General features: G+C 42.8%; 1 protein-coding gene across 3 annotated transcripts in view; it reads right to left on the bottom strand.

Annotated features, from left to right (window-relative positions):
* ASCC3 (activating signal cointegrator 1 complex subunit 3) overlaps nt 1-17,734 on the bottom strand; it is an 824,578-nt gene that overhangs the window by 697,662 nt on the left and 109,182 nt on the right. For all 3 annotated transcript variants that reach the window (XM_077289661.1, XM_077289659.1, XM_077289660.1), the window contains exon 5: nt 6,543-6,660. In XM_077289661.1, coding sequence (XP_077145776.1) covers nt 6,543-6,660 — 118 coding nt within the window. The remainder of the gene's footprint in view (nt 1-6,542; nt 6,661-17,734) is intronic.

The raw sequence follows: 17,734 nt of genomic DNA, 5'->3' as shown, positions 1-17,734 counted from the left end.
CGGAATATGTTGGCGCTATATAAATAAAGATTATTATTATTGTATACTTCTCTTTGTGGGAAAGCAGAGTATATGTATGGTGCATGTTTAGAAGGGGTTAAGGGTCTGTTCATAATAAGTTTTTGACATGTTTTGGCACAGCAAAATGTTGTTTTTTTCTTGCAGATTTTCATGCAGATTGGCTAGGCTTTAGCTGCGGAAATGTGTAAAACAAATGTACCCTGTTAAACTCTGTTCCCACAATGAGTATTTGGAGAGTTTTGCTATGGCGGATTTTCTGCACCATTTCTGCACCCATTAACCCCTTCATGACCCAGCCTATTTTGGCCTTAATGACCTTGCCGTTTTTTGCAATTCTGACCAGTGTCCCTTTATGAGGTAATAACTCAGGAACGCTTCAACGGATCCTAGCGATTCTGAGATTGTTTTTTCGTGACATATTGGGCTTCATGTTAGTGGTAAATTTAGGTCGATAATTTCTGAGTTTATTTGTGAAAAAAATGGAAATTTGGCGAAAATTTTGAAAATTTCGCAATTTTCACATTTTGAATTTTTATTCTGTTAAACCAGAGAGTTATGTGACACAAAATAGTTAATAAATAACGTTTCCCACATGTCTACTTTACATCAGCACAATTTTGGAAACAAATTTTTTTTTTGCTAGGAAGTTATAAGGGTTAAAATTTGACCAGTGATTTCTCATTTTTACAACAAAATTTACAAAACCATTTTTTTTAGGCACCACCTCACATTTGAAGTCAGTTTGAGGGTTCTATATGGCTGAAAATACCCAAAAGTGACACCATTCTAAAAACTGCACCCCTCAAGGTGCTCAAAACCACATTCAAGAAGTTTATTAACCCTTCAGGTGTTTCACAGCAGCAGAAGCAACATGGAAGGAAAAAATGAACATTTAACTTTTTAGTCACAAAAATGATCTTTTAGCAACAATTTTTTTATTTTCCCAAGGGTAAAAGGAGAAACTGGACCATGGACGTTGTTGTCCAATTTGTCCTGAGTACGCTGATACCTCATATGTGGGGGTAAACCACTGTTTGGGCGCACGGCAGGGCTCGGAAGGGAAGGAGCGCCATTTGCTTTTTCAATGAAAAATTGGCTCCAATCTTTAGCTGATACCATGTCGCGTTTGGAGAGCCCCCGTGTGCCTAAACTTTGGAGCTCCCCCACAAGTGACCCCATTTTGGAAACTAGACCCCCAAAGGAACTTATCTAGAAGCATAGTGAGCACTTTCAACCCCCAGGTGCTTCACAAATTGTTCCGTAAAAATGAAAAAGTACTTTTTTTTCACAAAAAAATTATTTTAGCCTCAATTTTTTCATTTTCACATGGGCAACAGGATAAAATGGATCCTAAAATTTGTTGGACAATTTCTCCTGAGTACACCAATACCTCACATGTGGGGGTAAACCACTGTTTGGGCACATGGTAAGGCTCGGAAGGGAAGGAGCGCCATTTGACTTTTTGAATGAAAAATTATCTCCATCGTTAGCGGACACCATGTCGCGTTTGGAAAGCCCCTGTGTGCCTAAACATTGGAGCTCCTCCACAAGTGACCCCATTTTGGAAACTAGACCCCCCAAGGAACTTATCTAGAGGCATAGTGAGCACTTTAAACCCCCAGGTACTTCACAAATTGATCCGCAAAAATGAAAAAGTACTTTTATTTCACACAAAATTTCTTTTAGCCTCAATTCTTTCATTTTCACATGGGCAACAGGATAAAATGGATCCTAAAATTTGTTGGGCAATTTCTCCTGAGTACGCCGATACCTCATATGTGGGGGTAAACCACTGTTTGGGTGCACGGCAAGGCTCGGAAGGGAAGGCGCGCCATTTGACTTTTTGAATGGAAAATTAGCTCCAATCGTTAGCGGACACCATGTCGCGTTTGGAGAGCCCCTGTGTGCCTAAACATTGGAGCTCCCCTACAAGTGACCCCATTTTGGAAACTAGACCCCCCAAGGAACTTATCTAGATGCATAGTGAGCACTTATAACCCCCAGGTGCTTCACAGAAGTTTATAACGCAGAGCCGTGAAAATAAAAAATAATTTTTCTTTCCTCAAAAATGATTTTTAGCCCAGAATTTTTTATTTTCCCAAGGGTAATAGGAGAAATTGGACCCCAAATGTTGTTGTCCAGTTTGTCCTGAGTACGATGATACCCCATATGTGGGGGTAAACCACTGTTTGGGCGCACGGCAGGGCTCGGAAGGGAAGGCACGCCATTTGGCTTTTTGAATGGAAAATTAACTCCAATCATTAGTGGACACCATGTCGCGTTTGGAGAGCCCCTGTGTGCCTAAACATTGGAGCTCCCGCACAAGTGACCCCATTTTGGAAACTAGACCTCCCAAGGAACTAATCTAGATGTGTGGTGAACACTTTGAACCCCCAAGTGCTTCACAGAAGTTTATAACGCAGAGCCATGAAAATAAAAAATTTTTCTTTCCTCAAAAATGATTTTTTAGCCCACAATTTTTTATTTTCCCAAGGGTAACAGGAGAAATTGGACCCCAAAAGTTGTTGTCCAGTTTCTCCTGAGTATGCTGATACCCCATATGTGGGGGTAAACCACTGTTTTGGCACACGTCGGGGTTCGGAAGGGAAGTAGTGACATTTTGAAATGCAGACTTTGATGGAATGCTCTGCGGGCGTCAGGTTGCGTTTGCAGAGCCCCTGATGTGCCTAAACAGTAGGAACTCCCCACAAGTGACTCCACTTTGGAAACTAGACCCCCAAGGGAACTTATCTAGATGTGTGGTGAGCACTTTGAACCCCCAAGTGCTTCACAGAAGTTTATAACGCAGAGCCGTGAAAATAATAAATGTGTTTCCTTTCCTCAAAAATATTTTTTAGCCCAGAATTTTTTATTTTTGCAAGAGTAACAGGAGAAATTGGACCCCAAAATTTGTTGTCCAGTTTCTCCTGAGTACGCTGATACCCCATATGTGGGGGTAAACCACTGTTTGGGCATATGCCGGGGCTCGGAAGGGAAGTAGTGACGTTTTGGAATGCAGACTTTGATGGAATGGTCTGCGGGCATCATGTTACGTTTGCAGAGCCCCTGATATGCCTAAACAGTAGAAACCCCCCACAATTGACCCCATTTAGGTAACTAGACCCCCCAAGGAACTTATCTAGATGTGTGGTGAGCACGTTCAACCCCCAAGTGCTTCACAGAAGTTTACAACGCAGAGCCGTGAAAATAAAAAATCATTTTTCTTTCCTCAAAAAAGATGTTTTAGCAAGCAATTTTTTATTTTCACAAGGGTAACAGGAGAAATTGGACCCCAATATTTGTTGCCCAGTTTGTTGTGAGTACGCTGATACCCCATATGTGGGGGTAGACCACTGTTTGGGCATATGCCGGGGCTTGGAAGGGAAGTAGTGGCATTTGAAATGCAGACTTTGATGGAATGGTCTGCGGGTGTCACATTGCATTTGCAGAGCCCCTGATGTGCCTAAACAGTAGAAACACCCCACAAGTGACCCCATTTTGGAAACTAGACCCCCCAAGGAACTTATCTAGATGTGTGATGAGCACGTTCAACCCCCAAGTGCTTCACAGAAAATTACAACGCAGAGCCGTGAAAATAAAAAATTCATTTTTCTTTCCTCCAAAAAGATGTTTTAGCAAGCAATTTTTTATTTTCACAAGGGTAACAGGAGAAATTGGACCCCAATATTTGTTGCCCAGTTTGTTGTGAGTACGCTGATACCCCATATGTGGGGGTAAACCACTGTTTGGGAGCATGTCAGGGCTCGGAAGGAAGTAGTGACATTTGAAATGCAGACTTTGATGGAATGGTCTGCGGGCATCACGTTGCATTTGCAGAGCCCCTGATGTGCCTAAACAGTAGAAACACCCCACAAGTGACCCCATTTTGGAAACTAGACCCCCGATGGAACTTATCTCGATGTGTGGTGAGCACTTTCAACCCCCAAGTGCTTCACAGAAGTTTATAACGCAGAGCCGTGAAAATAAAAAATAATTGTTCTTTCCTCAAAAATTATGTTTTAGCAAGTAATTTTTTATTTTTGCAAGGGTAACAGGAGAAATTGGACCCCAACAGTTGTTGCCCAGTTTGTCCTGAGTACGCTGGTACCCCAAATGTGGGGGTAAACCACTGTTTGGGCGCACGTTGGGGCTTGGAAGGGAGGGAGCACCATTTGACTTTTTGAACGCAAGATTGGCTGGAATCAATGGTGGCGCCATGTTGCGTTTGGAGACCCCTGATGTGCCTAAACAGTGGAAACCCCTCAATTCTAACTTCAACACTAACCCCAACACACCCCTAATCCTAATCCCAACTGTAGCCATAACCCTAATCACAACCCTAACCCCAACACACCCCTAACCACAACCCTAACCGCAACACACCCGTAACCCTAATTCCAACCCTAACCCTAATCCTAACCCTAATCCCAACCCTAACCACAACTGTAACCCCAACACACCCCTAACCCTATCCGTAACCCTAACCACAAGCCTAATCTTAACCCTATTTCCAACCCTAGCCCTATTTCCAACCCTAACTCTAATTCCAACCCTAACCCTAAGGCTATGTGCCCACGTTGCGGATTCGTGTGAGATTTTTCCGCACGATTTTTGAAAAATCTGCAGGTAAAAGGCACTGCATTTTACCTGCAGATTTACAGCAGATTTCCAGTGTTTTTTTGTGCGGATTTCACCTGCGGATTCTTATTGAGGAACAGGTGTAAAACGCTGCGGAATCCGCACAAAGAATTGACATGCTGCGGAAAATACAACGCAGCATTTCTGCACGGAATTTTCCGCACCATGGGCACAGTGGATTTGGTTTTCCATAGGTGTACATGGTACTGTAAACCTGATGGAAAACTGCTACGAATTCGCAGCGGCCAATCCGCAGCCAAATCCGCACTGTGTGCACATGCCATAACCCTAACCCTACCCCTAACCCTACCCCTAACCCTAACCCTACCCGTAACCCTAACCCTACCCCTAACCCTACCCCTAGTTCTAACCCTAACCCTAGTGGAAAACGAAAAAAAAAAAAAAAAAAATTTCTTTATTTTATTATTGTCCCTACCTATGGGGGTGATAAAGGGGGGTTTATTTATTATTTTTTTATTTTGATCGCTGTGATAGAACCTACCACAGCGATCAAAATATACTTGTAAGGAATCTGCCGGCTGGCAGATTCGGCGGGCGCACTGAGCATGCGCCCGCCATTTTGGAAGATGGCGGCGCCCAGCGAGGAGACGTACGGACACCGGGAGGATCGGTAAGTATGAAGGGGTGGGGTGGTGGGGGGGTGGATCGGAGCAAAGGGGGGTAATCGGACCACAGGGGGGGTGAATCCAAACAAGGAGGGAGCGGACAGGAGGACGGGGGAGCCGGCAGGCGGACGGAGGGGACCGGACCCCATAACGGAGGACTGGGGGGGCGATCGGTGGGTGTGGGGGGGGGGGTAACTTTAGTATTTCCAGCCATGGCCGATGTTATTGCAGCATCGGCCATGGCTGGATTGTAATATTTCACCAGTTTTTTAGGTGAAATATTATAAATCGCTCTGATTGGCTGTTTCACTTTCAACAGCCAATCAGAGCGATCGTAGCCACGGGGGGGTGAAGCCACCCCCCCTGGGCTGAAGCACCACTCCCCCTGTCTCTGCAGATCGGGTGAGATTGGAGTTAACCCTTTCACCCGATCTGCAGGAACACGATCAAACCATGACGCATACGCTGCGTCATAGGTCGCATTGGCACCGACTTTCATGACGCAGCGTATGCGTCAAAGGTCGTGAAGGGGTTAAAGGGAACCTGTCACCAGGTTATAGACAGATATGAGTTACAGCCACCACCTTTCAGGGCCGATATACAGAATTATATAATTCTGTATTTAAGGCCCCAACCCGACCTTCAAGACAAGAAAAAGAGCTTTTATCATACTCAATGCAGGGCGGTCCGGTCCGAGGGCTGTCAGGGCACAAAAGTACGCCTGTGCAGGAGCGCGATGCCGGAGAGACTGTGTGGATGATGTAGGGACGCGTTATCCACACAAAGCAAGAAGGAGGATAGCTTAGAAAGAAGATGGGAGGCACCGGACTAAGACCATCGACGCCCCTCGGACCTGACCATCCCGCAGGTGAGTATAATAAAAGGTATGTTTCTTGTCTTGCAGGTCAGGTTGAGGGCAGAAATTCAGCCTTATAGAACACTGAATATCAAGCCGGAAAGGTGGTGGCCATATCTCATATTGGTCAAACCTGGTGACAGGTTCCCTTTAAGTAAAATAGGTTACTTGCATTTTTTTGAAAAAACGCAGAGTAAAAAAACTCACCAAATGCTCATTGCTTTTAACAATATTTGCAATTAAAAATGAATAAAAAATCACAATAAAAAACTGTAAAATATCACATCAAAATAGAGGTTAAAAAACAGCAAGTTCCTGCAAACAAATGCACCAAAAGTAAGAACTTTTAAAAGCAATTTTTATGTAATACATAGCCATTTTTTCTTTGTATATCTTCCTACCTTGAAAATTATATTGGTTATCATTTTGCCAATTAAGTGATTTAGCCACAATTTTTTGCCTGTGCTGCAAGAGAACTTCTATCACCGTAAATCCTTCAGGCCCAAGTAGTTCAAAGAACTGCAAAACAAAGTAATATAGATTAACAAGCATTACTTTAAAATATCAAAACTCTTGTGTTATATATTATAACAGCTATGTAAGCAAAAACAATCATATTCTAGTGTATGACTGGCTGCAGCGGTCATGAAATGGATGTTCATGCTAGGAGACGAGCGAAGGACACCATGCAGAGTATGGAGGTGTTTGTGCTGGTCTTTATTTTTCCACCACCCTTGAGCCATTTAAAAGGGGAACCCCATTAAAAACATCCACAATTGCAAGACAAACATACATTCAAACCCTCGTTATGAACTATTCCTGCTTAAAAGATACATTCTGTACACTTACATAAGTCCTCAAAAGTTTATCTTTGTGTTGCCTGCATGTTACCCTTGTACTCACAGGAAAATATAGTATCTGTATTATGGTTCTTTCACATTGCGTTCTGTGTCCCACATTGAGGCGAGTTTGCTGCAGTTTAAATTCACCGCAGTGAAATTCTCGCCTCTGCACCGCGAGACTTTCACACAGTGCTAGCGGGGATCTCACTGAGGTCACCACAGTTCAGGCCGGATTGGAACGCAGCCTCAGTGACTGGCAGTAACCTCGATGTCACCGCTAATCAGATTTACTGTTCGCAGCAAATCACACATCAGTGGCTCTCAGCCTGGATGGTCACATTTTAGCACCATCCAGGCTGAAGACTATTTATCCCCCAGACATGTATTATGGCGTGAGACAGAACGACGGACAGGTGACGGATATTGTGGGGGGGGTTGTTTTATTACAGGAGACGATGGATTGAGTGGAATGGGAATTAGATGAGTATAACTGTGTTTATTATTTTTAAATAAAAATGCAAAAGTATGCTTTGTTTTATTTCTAATAAAGGACTGTATACTTGTTGTTTACCTATTTACCATATAACTATAGGATTAGTAGTGGATAGGTGTCTTATAGACACCTCTCCATTAGTAATCCTTGGGCCTGATGTGACCTGACAATACAAATGTGCCATCAACCCCAAGAAACCCACTTGCCACTGCTACAGGGCAGGTGGGAAGAGCTCCAGAGTTTGGGGTATATAATAGCCTTTTCTGGGAGGATGCGGACTGCTGTTTTTAGGCCGGGAGGGGGGCAATATCCATGGCCCCTTACCAGTCTGAGAATACCAACCCCCAGCTGTCTACTATAACTTGGCTGGTTGTCAAAAATGGGGGGGGACCATGCCGTTTTTTAAATTATTTATTAAAATAATTTAAAAATATGGCGCGGAGACTCCTCTACCTCTATTCTTGATAACCAGCCTTTCTAAAGCTGACAGCTGAGGGTTATAGCCCTCAGCTGTGAGTTTTGTCCGGCTGGTTATCAAAAATACAGGGGAACCCACACCTTTTTTTTTATTATGTATTTACAGCGCAGGCATTTTTTGATGAAAACTCTCATCAGCTGCCGCCTGCTCTCACTGTTATTAACAGCAGCAGGTGTTGGTTGATGGGAGCAGTAGTCTCATCAGCTGACACCAGTGACCGGAGGTTCCGATCAGCGCAACAAACACCCGGCGTTCGGGGGCAGAACACTAACACGGACTTCCTGGTGAAGTCCATGTTCGGTGTCCGTGCCTTAACAGTAGGTGTTAGTTACGGACGCCGAACTTTACTGTTCAGGTTCGCCCATCTCTAATCACAATCTGTGTGAAAAAACTAAATTAGTAATCTTGCAATTTTCAGTAGCCACTGGGGCTTTCACAGACTTATGCATCCTATCCATTCAGAAAGAGATTTTAGCAAGACTCCTTATCAGCAGAGGCAGGATTACAATCACAGGTAGAGACTCTATACACAGCTAATAACCCAGAATCCCTTATTCACAACAGATGTCACAGATGACCCAACTCCACCTCACTTTATACTGAAATTAGCACCTGCTCATTAGATGCTTCAATGCAAAAGTGTTTGAGTCAGGATATTGCTGCTAATGTACATGTATATTTCCAAAAACAACATGATGTGAGTTTCGAATAGCCTGTGTGAGTGGCCAGTGTAAAAAATGCTCAATTTATATTCTCTATTATTAATAAAGATTGTGATATGGAAAAAATAACACTGCAAATTAAAAAAAAAATTAACACAAAAACCTGTTTTAAACAGTAGGTCATTTTCTAATGATACATTTACTTTGAGGAGGGAGGCTTTTTTTAAGCTCAGAATTTGCGAAAGCATTATACAATGTGGACATAAATATAATATTTTTAGGTTCAAATACGCTCCATTGCTGATCTATGAGCCTGCGGAACTTGGTGTTCATCACATACAGAATGTGAAGATTAAAGAAAACTGACTAATAGCGTGCAAATTAACCTCACAACTTCAGCCCTTATGTTATATTAGCTATTAAACCTGTTCTACGCCCGGGTGGCGAGCATTTTTATTGCTACATTTTTAATTTTATGCCATTTTTTTTCAGACACTGTGTCTGCGAATTTGCATATACAGAGTGTCTTCACTAACATGCGGCCAGAGATCGCAGCATACGCGCACACTGACTCTGGCGTGATTTTATTGAAGTAATGTACTACAACAGTGATGGCAAACCTTTTAGAGACCAATTGCCAGCATGGCAATTTAACCTGTAGTTTAGAAAAAAACAAGAGAGCAGGCAGAGGCAACAAAGTTCAATACAGACAGGAGCAGGGGTACCAGACTGCAGATATAAAGGAATATGCTCCCCCCATCCTGGTATATGGCCTCCCATTCTGGTATATATCCCCCATCCTTGCATATGCCCCCAATCCTGGTATATGATCCCACATCCTAGTATATACTTCACATCCTAGTATTTGCCCCCCATCCTGGTATATATCCCTCATCCTTGCATATGCCCCCAATCCTGGTATGATCCCACATCCTAGTATATGCCCCTCATCCTTGTATATGGCCTCCAACCTTGTATATGCCCCCCATCCTGGTATATATTCCCCATCTTTTTATATGCCCCCAATCCTGGTAAATATTCCCCAACTGGTAAATATTTCCCATCCTTGTATATATTTCCCATCCTGGTATATATCCCTCATCTTGGTATATGCCCCCAATCCTGGTATATGATCCCACATCCTAGTATATGCCCTCCATCCTTGTACATGGTCCCCATCCTTGTATTTGCCCAACAAGCAGGTATATATCCCCCATCCTTGTATTTGTCTAACATCCTGGTATATATCCTTGTATATGCCTGCCATCCTTGTATATGCCCCACATCCTGGTATATCTCTCATTCTTGTATATGCCCCCAATCCTGGTAAATATCCCCATCCTTGTATATGCCTCCCATCCTGGTATATGCCCCCGATCCTTTTATATATCCCTCATCCTTGTATATGCCCCCAATCATGGTATATGTCCTCCTGCTGTTGTTCAATACATAAAAAAAAAAAAAAACAATAAACCCTCAAACTCACCGTTCACTCGCTTCCCGTGGCTGAAGCCGGAACATTACTGGGAGGAATAAAGTTCATTTCCTCCTGGCAGCGGGGCTCTAAGTGCCGGCAGCGGGCAGGTTTAGGATGTGGTTAACCTGTAGATTAACCCCATATCTGCAGGTAATAGCTTCTTTTCAAGTGACAAGTTTCCTTTAAAAGATATGTAATCTATTAGGAAGGCTTTTTTTTTATAACCATACACTCCTAAAAAAACTAGAAGCTACTAATGAAGGAGCTTATGGTTTCTCTGTAACGATTTGCAGCTTATATGAATGTACCGGCGTCAGTTGTGTTACATAGCAAGCACTAAAATTCCTGTTAGAGAAAATGAAGGCACCACTGAGACAAAACCAGCAACCAAGGATTCTGGTGTATCCAGTGACAGGGTCATCGACTAATGAGGCAAGCGGGCACGAATTTGCAGTTGACCGCATTTTTGTCCCCACCTAAAAAAGGTGGATACTATATTCATTAAAGTCAATGGATACCCCTGAATCCCACTTTTCAGTACCTCAGCCAGAAGTCCCAACAGACATGTGGCATGCACATGACAGTATACTACTAAGCATTCCCCTCATATACAAGTGCAGGACATACTTCCATCTCCTAGAACTAGGACACCTACTATAGCTTCTTACTGAGGCTCCATGACAACAATCTGATTACTGACAAGACCCGTCACACTGATCCAGGTGTCCTATCATTTCTGTGCCCCCCTGTAACAAAGACACAAATGTTCCTTTTACCCGACAGGGCACATACCACAGAACTACTTTGTGGGCATTTGCATTTTCTCTCCTATGACAGTTTCTGTAGAATAGACGCAGTTATTTGCATTTTTAGTACCAAGGGGACCTAACTTCGGAAAGTGATGCACAAAATCAGAATCAGTGGAGCAGGGCACATTGGAGGAGGAGGTACTCCATTTACAAAAAAATCCAGTGAAACTTCCTTTAATTGTAAAGTACTGCAGAAAAAGTTGGCACTAGAAATATATATATATATATATATATATATATATATATACACACACATACATACATATTTATTATTTTTAAATGCTAAACTCAAATATCATAAATACTCAGATGCTTCTATTTGGTATTAAATCTGTTTAAACCGCAAGGGCCCCGCAGCATCTAGCAGGTCACCTGGACGTATGTGGAGGACCAGCTATACAGTAATATTAGTATTAAATATCCAAAGTCAAAGAAAAAATGATGTGCACTCACCGGTCCCATAAAGTGCTTTCCTTCATTTGGACATAAAAGCGGTTACAAGCGGGGGGAAAAAACGTGCATGAAAAAAGGACGACAGCTGTTTCGCGCGAATGCGCTTCTACAGGTCCCAGTGACTAAAGGAAGTAGGGAGGTTGGATTTATAATTGGATCCAAGACTTGTATCCTCCCCTTAACCTTCGTCATTGGTGCAACCACACACCTACTAACAAAACGTGAATACATAACAAACAAGTTAAATTACATATACACTGTGTTCCAAATTATTATGCAAATTGGATTTAAGTGTCATAAAGATTTAATTGTTTTGTTTTTCAAATAAACTCGTGGATGGTATTGTGTCTCAGGGTTCAATGAATCACTGAAATCAATCTTAAACATATGTGATAATTAGTTTTCCAGGTGATTCTAATTAAAGGAAAACTACTCAAAAATGATGTTCCACATTATTATGCAGGTCACAGGTTTCAAGCAATATGGGAAATAAAAAGGATCTCTCTGCTGCTGAAAAGTGTTAAATAGTGCAATGCCTTGGACAAGGTATGAAAAAATTAAATATTTCACGAAAACGTAAGAGTGATCATCATACTCTGATGAGATTTGTGACTTAAACAGAACACAGACAGAGTTCATGCAAATAAAGGCATAATGAGGAAGTTTTCTGCCAGACAAATTCATTGGATTAAGAGAGCAGCTGCCAAAATACCATTACAAAGCAGCAAACAGTTATTTGAAGCTGCTGGTGCGTCTGGAGTCCCTCGAACCTCAAGGTGTAGGATCCTTCAAAGGCTTGCTGTGGTGCATAAACCTACTATTCGGCCACTCCTAAACAGTGTTCACAAGCAGAAACGGTTGCATGGGCCCAGACATACATGAAGACTAATTTTCAAACAGTCTTGTTTACTGATGAGTGTCGAGCAACCCTGGACGGTCCAGATGGATGGAGTAGTGGATGGTTGGTGGATGGCCACCATGTCCCAACAAGGCTGCAACGTCAGCAAGGAGGTGGAGGAGTCATGTTTTGGGCTGGAATCATGGGGAACCAGCTGGTAGGGCCCTTTAAGGTTCCTGAAGGTGTGAAAATGACCTCAGCAAAGTAAATAGAGTTTCTGACTGACAACTTTCTTCCATGGTCTAAAAAGCAGAAACATGCCTTCAGGAACAAAATCATCTTCATGCATGACAATGCCCCATCTCATGCTGCAAAGAATACCTCTGAGTCATTGGCTGCTATGGGCATAAAAGGAGATAAACTCATGGTGTGGCCACCATCTTCCCCTGACCTCAACCCTATAGAGAACCTTTGGAGTATCATCAAACAAAAGATCTATGAGGGTGGGAGGCAGTTCACACCAAAACAGCAGCTCTGGGAGGCTATTCTGACTTCATGCAAAGAAATACAAGCAGAAACTCTCCATAAACTCACAAGTTCAATGGATGCAAGAATTGTGAAGGTGATATCAATGAAGGGCTCCTATGTTAACATGTAACTTGGCCTGTTAGGATGTTTTGGAGTTAAATAGCTTTTTTGTTCAGTGAATGTGACCTCCTAATGCTGCAAATTCCACAAATGAGCATTTTCAGTTCTTTAAAACATATCAAATGTTTAGAAATTCTACTGTGACTAATAATTTGAAACAGTGCATTTTGAGTTTTTATTCATTTTGGAGATTATACTGTTATCATTGGGAGGTTTCTTCAATAAAATTCGATGTATACTCTAACGGGTGATGACTTTTATTAGACTGACTGTCATTTGCACCGACCATTTAGGAAAATACGAGAAAAGTGTAATTTGCATAATAATTTGGAACATAGTGTATTAAACATTTAAAACCGTGTGATATAAAGAAAATCCTAATGAGCAGTAGAAACACAAGAAAAATGCTCAACTATAAGAAAAATTTTTACCAGGCACCGCTGCTTAGGAACCTTATAAAAAAACTGACATGTCTATTCTTTCGTTCAGGCCAATTGGCCCTGTTGCGCATGTGCGCAATATCCACCTTGCTTCTCGTCTCAAGAGAAGCTGGTTCAGGTTTCCTCCTTGCTGCGGTGGACTCACCCTTTCAATGCCTGCAAAGCAAAGTGTTTGAACGTTACCTGCATGATGTTGCCTTACATGATTCACCAGGCAAGGAACTCCCTTTCCTGTTCGTACCGAGTTAAAATGTTCTCTTAGGCCATGTGCACACATTCAGTATTTTTCGCGTTTTTTCGCTATAAAAACGCAAAAAAAACCGTGAAAAAGCGCTTACATATGCCTCCTATTATTTACAGTGTATTCCGCATTTCTTGTGCAAATGTTGCATTTTTTTCCGTGAAAAAATCGCATCGCGGAAAAAAAAGCAACATGTTCATTAAATTTGCGGAATTGCGGGGATTCCACACACCTAGGATTGCATTGATCTGCTTACTTTCCGCATGTGGCTATGCACAACCATGCGGGAAGTAAGCAGATCATGTGCTGTTGGTACCCAGGGTGGAGGAGAGGAGACTCTCCTCCACGGACTGGGCACCATATAATTGGTAAAAAAAAAAAGAATCAAATACAAATAAAAAATAGTCATATACTCACCTTTGATGGCCCCCGCAGTCTTCCCGCCTCTCAGGTGCATGCTGCCGCTTCCGTTCCTATAGATGGTGTGTTTGTGAAGGACCTGCGATGACGTCGCGGTCACATGACCGCGATGACGTCGTGGTCACGTGACCGCGACTTCATCGAAGGTCCTGCACACACCATCTATAGGAACGGACGCCACTGAGGAGATCGGCTGTCTGCAGAAGGTGAATATAACCATTTTTTAATTTTTTTTATTATTTTTAACATTCTATCTTTTACTATTCATGCTGCATAGGCTGCATCTATAGTAAAAAGTTGGTCACACTTGTCAAACACTATGTTTGACAAGTGTGACCAACCTGTCAGTCAGTTTTCCAAGCGATGCTACAGATCACTTGGAGAACTTTAGCATTCTGCAAGCTAATTACGCTTGCAAAATGCTAAAAAAAACCGCGAAAAAAACGGGAAAAAAATGCAAAAAGAAACATGCGGATTTCTTGCAGAAAATTTCCGGTTTTCTTCAGGAAATTTCTGCAAGAAATCCTGACGTGTGCACATACCCAACTGGCACATTCTAGGAAAAGATATTGATCTAAAAGAGAGATTCGAGAAGGGCCCTTTGTTTGCTAGTCGGCGCGGAAAAAATATGAAAGACTTGTTAGTGCGTAATCGTATTCGTAATGACCATACAAGCTGGTTAGATAGAGGCATCCCGAAAGGGAATTTCAAGTGTGGGCAATGTAATTTTTGTTCCTACCACCTAATAGGTAACACGATAAAAATTGGGCCAATTAACCATGCAGTTCGGGAGTTTATCTCTTGTAAGTCAGCATACGTGGTGTATGTTATATTTTGCCCTTGTGGCTACTACATAGGCAAAACTATTCGTCCTCTTTATGTGCGAATAAGAGAACATTTTAACTCGGTACAGACAGGAAAGGGAGTTCCTCGCCTGGTGAATCATGTAAGGCAACATCATGCAGGTAACGTTCAAACACTTCGCTTTGCAGGCATTGAAAGGGTCCACCGCAGCAAGGAGGAAACCTGAACCAGCTACTCTTGAGACGAGAAGCAAGGTGGATATTGCGCACATGCGCAACAGGGCCAATTGGCCTGAACCAAAGAATAGACATGTCAGTTTTTCTATAAGGTTCCTAAGCAGCGGTGCCTGGTAAAAAAATTTCTTATAGTTGAGTATTTTTTTTGTGTTTCTACTGCTCATTAGGATTTTCTTTATATCACACGGTTTTAAAGGGAACCTATCACCCCGTTTTTTTCGGTATGAGATAAAAATACTGTTAAATAGGGCCTGAGCTGTGCATTACACTAGTGTAGTTTGTGGACCCCGATTCCCCACCTATGCTGCCGAAATACGTTACCAAAGTAGTCATTTTCGCCTGTCAATCAGGCTGGTCAGGTCGGATGGGCGTGGCTTCTTCCCCCAGATATTGCGTAGTTTTCCGTTGGTGGCGTAGTGGTGTGCGCATGTCCAACGTCCCCAATCCTGCACGGGGGGGTGAAAATAGCAGCGATGTCCGTTATTCCATTGGTGGTCGGTGGGCGCGGCCATCTTCCTTTGGCCGCGCGTGCGCAGAAGCGGCGCTCTGCTGGCCGCGGCTTCAGGAAAATGGCCGCCGCGATCTCCATCTGCGCACGCGCGGCATCCCGCGGCCATTTTCCTGAAGCCGCGGCCAGCAGAGCGCCGCTTCTGCGCACGCGCGGCCAAAGGAAGATGGCCGCGCCCACCGACCACCAATGGAATAACGGACATCGCTGCTATTTTCACCCCCCCGTGCAGGATTGGGGACGTTGGACATGCGCACACCACTACGCCACCAACGGAAAACTACGCAATATCTGGGGGAAGAAGCCACGCCCATCCGACCTGACCAGCCTGATTGACAGGCGAAAATGACTTCTTTGGTAACGTATTTCGGCAGCATAGGTGGGGAATCGGGGTCCACAAACTACACTATTGTAATGCACAGCTCAGGCCCTATTTAACAGTATTTTTATCTCATACCGAAAAAAACGGGGTGATAGGTTCCCTTTAAATGTTTAATATATGTAATTTAACTTGTTTGTTATGTATTCACGTTTTGTTAGTAGGTGTGTGGTTGAACCAATGACGAAGGTTAAGGGGAGGATACAAGTCTTGGATCCAATTATAAATCCAACCTCCCTACTTCCTTTAGTCACTGGAACCTGTAGAAGCGCATTCACGCGAAACAGCTGTCGTCCTTTTTTCCTGCACGTTTTTTCCCCCCGCTTTTAACCGCTTTTATGTCCAAATAAAGGAAAGCACTTTATGGGACCGGTGAGTGCACATCATTTTTTCTTTGACTTTGGATTTCACACTATATTCATGGATGTAGCACCCGAAGTGGTCCGATCATTGAGGCAATGGAGTAACAGCACTATGAACAGTATGAACATATGAGGGGTAAGTGACCAGCAGCAGTGCGGATTTTTTATTTCTTTGTTGTTGGAATTATTATTAAATATATTCCTTAGTAGGTATAGGTGTTTGATTATAGGTAATACTGATGGGTCTAGTGGTGCTTTTGTAATAGGTTTTATTTTAAAAGGCTTTTACGGAACAGAGATTAATTTTACTTGGTACAGGTGACACATATACTAGTAAATCTAGTTCTCATTTACATATGAGTCTGTGTATTACTGCTTAGGATTGCTGGGGGTTCCTGCAGTCAGACCCCCAACAATAGGATGAGGATAGCCTTACAAACCCCTGGTGTCTGACAGCGTCTCGGGAACAGAGCTCTTCTGTCAGAATGGAGCAGAGGTCACTTCCATTAATGCCACGTGCTGTGCTCCGCTCCATTCTCTGCTCCGCAGAGTCCCGTTCTCGCGATTGCTGGAGGTCCTAGTGGTTGGATTTCCTTCAATCTATAAATGATCCTTTATCTTATTGTCAGGGTATAAAGGGAACCTGGCCAGCTGATACATGCAGGCCAGTCCACGTACAGAATATATCAGGCACTGGATGCATTATTTCAGCCATGTATGTTTAACTAGCTGTGGCATTTCAGAGAACAACATAGTCTATAGCCACCTGGGACTGAGCTGCACAGGAGGCTGGTCAGGCAACTGGATCCTTGGTGGCTTATCCTCCACCGCTGCCCTAGAGTGACAGGTCTCTCCCTGCGAGCATGTATGGAGAGAGAGACCTGTCACTCCAGGGCAGCGGGATGGGGAAGGTGCTGAGGACCAGCTTGTCCGACTAGTCTCCAGGGCGGCACAGTCCACAGCGGTTATTGAACCAGTTTTACTTTGGCACACCGCAGTGTTTAAGAGTTAAACATATGTGGTTGAGATCATGCAGTCAATGTCTGATATATACTACGCGGATCAAGCAGAATGTATAAAACTGTCAAGTTTCCTGAAAACTTGGTAAAATACTTTTAATTGATAAACTTTAAACAAAAGTACTTTAAGCACTGATAAAGAAAAACAGCCCCATGTATCTCAATTCAATTTCCATGCAGGGAATGCACATGATGACTTCTACACTCGGCCTTCATATTTATTAAGCATCTTCATTTCAGAAAAGCATAACAGTTCTTATAAGTTCTTAAACATGATAAGCACATAATCTGCATTAATCTTCTAATTAATGCTAGAAATAGCCATCTCACAAGATAGTTTTACCAACATTAGCTCTAATAAATATTCAAGAACATGCTCACCAAAACAAAACATGAAGCAGAAAGTCACATATGATTGAAGCCATATTTTAAGACTCCCGGCTATATAATCATTGCTAGCACAAAATATCATAAAAAAGTTCAG

This window comes from Ranitomeya variabilis, chromosome 2, assembly GCF_051348905.1.
Source record: "Ranitomeya variabilis isolate aRanVar5 chromosome 2, aRanVar5.hap1, whole genome shotgun sequence".
Lineage (NCBI taxonomy): Eukaryota > Metazoa > Chordata > Amphibia > Anura > Dendrobatidae > Ranitomeya > Ranitomeya variabilis.
Note: the sequence above shows the minus strand (reverse complement) of the source record. Positions and strands in the feature narration are given on the sequence as shown.